Below are 8,767 nucleotides of genomic sequence, written 5' to 3' on the forward strand. Positions count from 1 at the left end.
CCAGTTATGAGAGTCCTAGTTGATAATGTAGCCTCCATGGATATTCTTTTTTATGACACATTCATAAGGATGGGCTACAATGATTCTCATCTAACTCCATCGGACGCACCCATCTACGGATTTAATCACGTAGAATACAAAGTCGAATGAGCAATATAACTTCCCATAACTATCGGAGAAGAGCCTAGGGAGGCCACACAGATGTTAAATATTCAGGTTGTTAAGGCAGCCTCTACTTATAATGCTATCATGGTTAGGACATGGATCCTTGCATTCAAGTCCGTTCCCTCTACCTACCACATGGTACTGAAATTTCAAACTAGGAATGGTGTCGGGGAGGCTAGAGGAGATCAGAAAGTGGCCCGCAGTTGCTATGTTGCGGCACTTAGGTCCGATGGAATTGGGGGCAGGTTCTCCCCATAGAGGACATGGATGTCCGAGAGAATGAAGAACTTCGAGGAAAACCAGCAGAGGATTTACTCCCAATTCCCCTAGACTCCTTAGACCCGGAGAAGATCACGTATATTGGAGCATCTCTAGACAAACCCTTGAAGGGCCAATTAATAACTTTCCTACAGCAGAACAGTGATGTGTTTGCTTGGACATCAGCTGATATGCCTGGGATCGACCCTAACCTCATAATTCATAAGCTTAACGTTGATCAAACTCGAAAGGCTGTAAATCAAAAGAAGAAAACTTACTCCCCTGATAGGCTGGAAGCCATTAAGTAGGAGGTCGAGAAGCTTTTAGAATCTGGATTCATTGAGGAAATGCAGTTCCCTGAATGGTTGGATAACCCTGTAATGGTTAAGAAGGCCAATGGAAAGTGGAGGATGTGTATTGACTTCACTGACTCGAATGATGCTTTTCCCAAGGACTGCTACCCCCTACCAAGGATTGATACCCTGATCGATGCCACTGCTGGACATGAGATGTTAAGCTTCATGGATGGCTTCAGCGGTTACAATTAGATAAGAATGCATAAGGATGACACCCCTAAGGTATCTTTCATAACTGACTTTGGCATATTTTGTTATCTTGTTATGGCTTTAGGACTTAAGAATGCAGGAGCTACTTACCAAAGACTGGTAAACGAGATATTTGACCATCTAATTGGGAAGACCATGGAGGTCTATGTCGATGATATGTTAGTTAAAAGCTTAAGCAGGGATGATCATATTAGTCACCTCAAAGAGGCAATTGAAGTGTCGAGGCCCCACAAGATGATGTTAAACTCAGCCAAGTATGCTTTTGGTGTTGGGACTAGAAATTTTTTGGGTCACATGGTCTCTAAGAGGGGAATAGAGGCCAACCCCGATAAGATCAAGGCTATCTTGGACATGGAGCCAACCCGCTCCATCAAAGACGTTCAGAAGATGATAGGAAGAATCGCATCTCTAGGGAGGTTCATCACCAAGTCTGGGGACAAGTGCCTGCCCTTTTTCAAAACCCTTAAGAAGGTGAAGAATTTTGAATGGATAGCTGAAAGCTAAGAGGCCTTTGAATAGCTAAAGAAGTACATGACTGAAGCCCCATTGTTGGCCAAACCAAGTCCGAAGGACACTCTTTATCTGTACCTCACGGTATCCAAACAAGCCATAAGTGCAGTCCTCATAAAGGAAGAACAGAAGTTCCAGAAACCTGTATACTATGTAAGCAAGGTGCTTCATGGAGCAGAGTTAAATTATTCCACCATGGATAAGTTTGCACTTGCTCGCATCACGACCTCGAGGAAGTTCAGACCATACTTCCAGGCTCACAAGATCGAAGTCCTAACAGACCAACCCCTGAGAAACATTCTCCATAGCCCGAAGGCCCGTGGAAGGCTCATCAAGTGGGCAACTGAGTTAGGTGAATTTGATATCAAGTACAAGCCTTGAATGACCATCAAGGCTCAAGCCTTAGCAAAATTTGTGGTGGAATACACCATTAATGATCAAGAAGTCGGGGGGAAAGAGGGGAAAGAGATAATAACCCCGGAAGGAGGAGAAAAGGAGATGGATGAAGAGATGACCTTGAAAGAATATTGGGTTCTCCATTTTGACGGAGCGTCCAAAACAAAATCTAGTGGTGCAGGCCTTGCAAAGCCCTGATGGGTTTATGATTGAGTATGGTTTGAAGTTGGACTTCCCAACTATGAATAACGAAGCAGAATACGAAGCATTGATAATCGGCTTAGGCATGGCTAGAGCCATGAAGGACAAAAACCTTAAGATATGTGGAGACTCGAGACTTGTAGTTTCTCAAGTCACTGGAGAGTTTGAGGCCAAAGATGATACTATGGCCAAGTACCTAAGAGTAGTAAAGGGAATACTAACTCAATTCAATGAATGGTACCAAGAACATGTTCCGAGAGAGGAGAACACTACGGAAGATGCTTTGTCTCAGTTCGCCTCATCTGAAATCGAGAACTACCCGAGAAGTATCTATTTCCAGGTCTTGAAGACCCCTACTATTCATGTCATAAATCTGATAGCACCGGTTGGTGTGACATGCTATTGGATAGACCCGATCAAGACCCACTTAAAATCTGGGTGGCTCCCCGATGATGCCCAGGAGGCATGCAAGCTTTCAGTTAGAGCATTGAGATATTCGTTGATTGAAGGCCTTCTCTATAAAAGGTCATTTTTTATCCCGTATCTGAAGTGCCTAAGACCTCTTGAAGCAGAGGAGGCACTAAAAGAAGCCCATCAGGGAATTTATGGGCAACACTTGGGGGGCAGGGCCCTCGCTCACAAGATAACTCAATTGGGATTCTACTGGCCAACTATGCTAGCTGATGCAAAGGATTTTGTGAAGAAATACGACAGGTGCTAGAGGCACGTATCAGTAGTACGACAGCCCCCAGAGAGGCTTACATCAAACAGCACACCCATCTCTTTTGCAATATGGGGAATGGACATATTTGGACCATTTCCTATAGCATCGGAATAGAGGAAGTTTATTGTGGTAGCCATAGACTACTTTACGAAGTGGATTGAGGGTAAAGCACTTGCCAAGATAACCATAAAGTAATCCCACAATTCTTCTGGGAGGATATGATATGTCGATTTGGAATACCATGCATCCTTATCACGGACAATGGGAAGCAATTTGATAATGCAGAATTCAGGGAGTACTGCGATAATAATAGCATAGAACTTTGCCTCACCTCGATTGCACACCCACAGGAAAACGGGAAAGCGGAAGTTGCTAACAGAATTAACCTTGATGGACTTAAGAAGAGGTTCGAACGCTCGAGAAACACTTGGGTGGATGAGTTGCTGCCTAAACTATGGGCATATCGTACCACCTGAAAGTGACCACTGAAGCTACCCCATTCATGCTGGCTTACGGAGCCGAGGCAGTGGTGCCCCTTAAAACCATACATGGATCCCCTAGGGTCGAAGGTTATGAACCAGAAACTAATGAAGAAGGCAGGAGGCTCGCTCTCGATCTCATTGACGAGGTCAGAGATAAGGCCAATACCCATAATGCAGAGCATCAGCGAAGAGCCTCCTTCTATTACAATTGAAGGGTTAAAGAAAGGTTCTTCCAACAAGGAGACTTGGTTTTAAGGAAGATTGAGGCATCAGGAGTCGGGAAGAAAGGCAAGTTAGCCCCTAACTGGGATGACCCTTATAAGGTCAGGAAGACATCGGGACGAGGATCCTACAAGTTAGAAACCCTAAATGGTGATGAAGTGCCTCGAACTTGGCATGCTTAAAACCTGAAGGTTTATTATGTTTAAGGCATTCAATACATATTCCTAGAACTTAGTATTAAGTTTATAAATAAGGTCGATGAAACCATCTATTTTAAGGGTTGAACCCACTTCTCAGAGATATTATCTATTTATGTAAGTTTATTTCTATCATCTTGTCTAGCAATTTATTTAAGTATGAGCATCAAAAGTATGCAAGTCCTGAAGGACCAAATGCTGAAAAAAAAGACAAGTATGACATGAAATTAAAATGAAATGCATAGATAAAGATCCCGAAGGATCATGAGTTAAAGCCCTGAAGGACCAATAGGTTACAATTAATAAGGTTCGAATAAATAAGTTTTGAAAATATAGCCACAAGAGGGCACTGAAGCCATGCAAGGCCACACAAATCACTCATCAGAAGAATCCCCTCCCTCATCTGACCCTGAGCTGCTCCTTCCTGAGATCGGCTCCCTTATCTTCCCGCGAAGGGCCGCCCTTGACTTGGGACTGCCCGATGAGGCACTAGATTTTGAACCGGAACTCCTATTGCTGGAGCTCGACAAAGATCCCGCGCGGGGAGTCGAGGGCAGGGAGCCGGAAGCCTGCCCTGATTGATCAACCATGTGTAACGCCCAAGGGCATGACAAGAGGCTTAGATCAACCGCATCGGGGAACATGCCATGATCATCGGAAATACCCCTTTTCCAGCCAAGAGCGAGATTAACAAGTCGTATCTTATCATCATGCTCATCCATCATTTTTATGAAGGACGAAGATTGATGGTATGAGTCCCTGAGGTCCTTCCACTCCTTCTCCCTTTTATCCTCCGACCTGGCGTACCTCCTTCCCGAGGAAGCAAGCTTGCCCTCTGCTTCGTGAACTTTGGACTCCCATTGCTCCGAGAAGATAGTCATCTTGTTCATGGAAGTCTGACGGGAAGCATAGTCGCTTCTATCTTGACAAATTGTGTAGAGGACGTTGCAAAATAGGCATTGGCCTGAAAGAGAAATCATGAATAGAGTTATAAAATGCTTAAGTCAGAAAGGCCGATCCCCCGAGAAGTAGTTCATATAACATTTTCTAAGTTCTAAGGAAAAGATACTTGAATGGAAATGTATAACAAGGAAAGACATACCTGATACAGGGCTTGAGCCTCCAGCATCTCGGTTTCGAGAAGCTTCTCATCGGAAGAGATGAACAAGAGGTCGGGAGGAATGATACAGTTCTTCGACCACTCGAGCGCAAGGCCCGGGTTTCCAAGTATGGAGTCGTTGGTGGAAATACCCCATGGAGGCTCGAAGGGGGTCATGGCATTCCCTTAAAAATCCTTACACCTTTTCTGGCCAGATCCCGACGCCTCAAAAAAGGAAGGCACTTTAGGAATGCGACTGGACTTCTTAACCGCATCTCTTGCCATCGTGCTCATAACAGCATCATTTGTATGGCCATTGGCGTCGAGAGCCTCAGCAACTGAAATAAAAAGAAGAGGAAACAGAATTAAGAATAAACTTGTACAAGGTTAAGGAGAAACGAAAATAAATACCCTTTATAGAGACTGCTGAGGTTAGCCTCAGTAAGCTTGACTTACGTTACGAACTCCCAGAAAGGAGTACTCCCATCGTCACTGATAAGAAGGTATCGGGCTAAGAGCTCGGCATCCGAGAGATTGAGAATGAAGTGAGAGCTATCGATCATACTACTAAAGTCACGTCTGAAATACATCCCCCGGTCTCCACCTTTCCATTCAACAACTACAAATTTCTTGTTCCAACTATGGTTTGAATCATTCAAAGAACTGGTAGTCACCGTGTGAGGAACTTGGGCCCTGTGTTGTATCAGAATCCAATCGGGTCTATTCAAGGGATAAGCTTTCATCATGAAAATACTCCAAAACATTATCACGCTCAGAGGGATGCCCAAGTTGTGGCATCTCACTATGAACAAAATTATGAAAGCCCACCCATTGGGGTAGACTGGAAGCCATTAAGCAGGAGGTCGAGAAGCTTTGAGAAGCTGGATTCATTGAAGAAGTGTAGTTCCCTGAGTGGTTGGCTAACCCTATAATGGTTAAGAAGAACAATGGAAAGTGGAGGATGTGTATTGACTTCACTAAATTGAATAATGCTTGTCCCAAGGACTGCTACCCCCTACCAAAGATTGATACCCTGATCGATGCCAGTGCTGGACACGAGATGTTAAGCTTTATGAATGGTTTTAGCGGTTACAATCAGATAAGAATGCATAAGGATGACACCCCTAAGGTATCTTTCATAACTGACTTTGGCGTATTTTGTTATCTTGTTATGGATTTTGGACTTTAGAATGCAGGAGCTACTTACCAAAGACTGGTAAACAAGAAATTTGCCCATCTAATTAGGAAGACCATGGAGGTCTATGTCGATGATAAGTTAGTCAAAAGCCTAAGCAGGGCCGATCATATTAGTCACCTCAGAGAGGCATTTGAAGTGCTAAGTCACCACAAAATGATGCTAAACATAGCCAAGTGTGATTTTGGTGTTGGGTCTAGAAATTTTTTGGGGCACATGGTCTCTAAGAGGGGAATAGTGGCCAACCCTGATAAGATCACACATGGAGCCATTATGCTCCATCAAGGATGTTCATAAGCTGACAAGAAGGATCGCATCTCTAGGGAGGTTCATCTCCAAGTCTGGGGACAAGTTCCTGCCGTTTTTCAAAACCCTTAAGAAGGTGAAGAATTTTGAATGGACAGCTGAAATCCAAGAGGCCTTTGAATATCTAATGAAGTACATGACTGAAGCCCCGTTGTTGGCCAAACCAAGTCCGGTGGACATCCTTTATCTGTACCTCACGGTATCCAAATAAGCCGTAAGTGCAGTCCGCGTAAAGGAAGAACAAAAGTTCCAGAAACCTGTATACTATGTAAGCAAGGTGCTCCATGGAGAAGAGTTGAATTTCTCCAGCATGGAGAAGTTCGCACTTGCTCTCATCACAGCCTCGAGGAAGTTAAGACCATACTTCCAGGCTCACAATATTGAAATCCTGACAGACTAATCCCTGAGAAACATTCTTCATAGCCCGAAGGCCAGTGGAAGGCTCATCAAGTGGGCAATTGAGTTAGGAGAATTTTATATCAAGTACAAGCCTCGTACGACCATCAAGGCTTAGGCCTTAGCAGACTTCGTGGTGGAGTGCACCATTAACGACCAAGAAGTCGGGGGGATAGAGATAATAACCCCGGAAGAAGGAGAGAAAGAGATGGATGAAGAGATAACCTTGAAAGAATATTGGGTTCTCCATTTTGACGGTGCGTCCAAAACAAAATCTAGTGGTGCAGGCCTAGTCTTGCAAAGCCCTGATAGGTTTCTGATTGAGTATGCTTTGAAGTTGGACTTCCCAGCTATGAATAACGAAGGAGAATACGAAGCATTGATAGCCGGCTTAGGCTTGGCTAGAGCCGTAAGGGCCAAAAACTTAAAGAGATGTGGAGACTCGAGACTTATTATTGCTCAAGTCATTGGAGAGATTGAGGCTAAAGATGATACTATGGCCAAGTACCTAAGAGTAGTAAAGGGAATACTAACTCAGTTCGATGGATGGTATGCAGAACATGTTCCGAGAGAGGAGAACACCACGGCAGATGCCTTGTCTCAGTTTGCCTCATCTGAAATCGAGAACTACCCGAGAAGTATCTACTTCCAGGTCTTGAAGACCCCTACTATTCATGTCATAAATCTGATAGCACTGGTTGTTGTGACAAGCTGTTGGATAGACCCGATCAAGACTCACTTAGAAACTAGGTGGCTCCCCAATGATGCCCAGGAGGCACGCAAGCTGTTAGTTAGAGCATTGAGATATTCGTTGATTGAAGGCCTTCTCTATAAAAGGTCCTTTGTTATCCCGTACCTGAAGTGCCTAAGACCTCTTGAAGCAGAGGAGGCACTCAAAGAAGCCCATGAGGGAATTTGTGGGCAACATTTGGGGGGGCAGGTCCCTCGCTCACAAGATAACTCGATTAGGATTCTACTGGCCAATTATGCTAGCTGATGCAAAGGCTTATGTGAAGAAATGCCACAGGTGCCAGAGGCACGCACCAGTAGTAAGAAAACTCCCCAAAGAGGCTTACATCAATCAACACAACCATCCCTTTTGCAATGTGGGGAATGGACATACTTGGACCATTTCCTGTAACATCGGGACAGAGGAAGTTGATTGTGGTAACCATAGACTACTTTACAAAGTGGATTGAGGCTAAAGAACTTGCCAAGATAACCACCAAGCAAATCTCCCAATTTTTCTAGGAGAATGTGATATGCCGATTTGGAATCCCACGCATCCTTGTCATGTATAATGGGAAGCAATTTGATAATGCAGAATTCTGGGAGTACAGCGATGATAATAGCATAGAACTTCGCTTCTCCTCGATTGCACACCCACAGGAAAATGGGAAAGTGGAAGTTGCTAACAGAATTATCCTTGATGGACTTAAGAAGAGGTTCGAATGCTCGAGAAACACTTGGGTGGATGAGTTGCTGCCTATACTATGGGCATATCGTACCACCTTCAAAGTGACAACTGAAGCTACCCCATTCATGCTGGCTTACGGAGCCGCGACAGTGGTGCCCCTTGAGATCACACATGGATCTCCCTAGGTCGAAGCTTATGAACCAAAAACTAATGAAGAAGGCATGAGGCTTCTCTCAATCTTATTGACGAGGTCAGAGATAAAGCCAATGCCCATAATACAGAGCATCAGCGAAGAGCCTCCCTCTATTACAATAGAAGGGTTAAGGAAAGGCTCTTCCAACAAGGAGACTTGGTTTTAAGGAATATTGAGGCATCAGGGGTCGGGGAGAAGGGCAAGTTAGCCCTTAACTGGGAAGGCCCTTATAAGGACATGAAGACATTGGGACGAGGATCCTACAAGTTAGAAACCCTGAATGGTGATGAAGTGCCTCGCACTTGGCATGCTTCAAACCTGAAGGTTTATTATGTTTAAAGCATTCAATATATGTTCCTAGTAATTAGTATTAAGTTTATAAATAAGGTCGATGAAACCATATATTCTAAGGTTTGAACCCATTTTTCAGAGATATTATC

The 8,767-nt window shown here is 44.2% G+C and overlaps 2 protein-coding genes across 2 annotated transcripts; both read left to right on the forward strand.

The window, feature by feature from the left end:
* Window positions 1-2,100: 2,100 nt before the first annotated feature.
* On the forward strand, window positions 2,101-2,817 carry LOC141724891 (uncharacterized). Its single transcript, XM_074527187.1, has one exon. The coding sequence runs from the start codon at window positions 2,101-2,103 to the stop codon at window positions 2,815-2,817; it is 717 nt and encodes a 238-aa protein (XP_074383288.1).
* Window positions 2,818-5,751: 2,934 nt separating this feature from the next.
* LOC141724898 (uncharacterized) lies at window positions 5,752-8,319 on the forward strand. The gene is made up of 4 exons (XM_074527199.1): window positions 5,752-5,908; window positions 6,017-6,304; window positions 7,005-7,657; window positions 7,969-8,319. The coding sequence occupies exons 1-4, from the start codon at window positions 5,752-5,754 to the stop codon at window positions 8,317-8,319; spliced, it is 1,449 nt and encodes a 482-aa protein (XP_074383300.1).
* Window positions 8,320-8,767: the final 448 nt, after the last annotated feature.

This window comes from Apium graveolens, chromosome 1, assembly GCF_009905375.1.
Source record: "Apium graveolens cultivar Ventura chromosome 1, ASM990537v1, whole genome shotgun sequence".
Lineage (NCBI taxonomy): Eukaryota > Viridiplantae > Streptophyta > Magnoliopsida > Apiales > Apiaceae > Apium > Apium graveolens.

Bases quoted from the DNA above. Each gene is read 5' to 3' on its own strand.
- LOC141724898 (XM_074527199.1), top strand. From the start codon at position 5,752: ATGGTTAAGAAGAACAATGGAAAGTGGAGGATGTGTATTGACTTCACT. The intron at 5,909-6,016 runs GTTACAATCAGA...TTTAGAATGCAG, and splicing joins CTTTATGAATGGTTTTAGCG to GAGCTACTTACCAAAGACTG. The intron at 6,305-7,004 runs GTTCATAAGCTG...CTAGTGGTGCAG, and splicing joins CATTATGCTCCATCAAGGAT to GCCTAGTCTTGCAAAGCCCT.
- LOC141724891 (XM_074527187.1), top strand. From the start codon at position 2,101: ATGATTGAGTATGGTTTGAAGTTGGACTTCCCAACTATGAATAACGAA.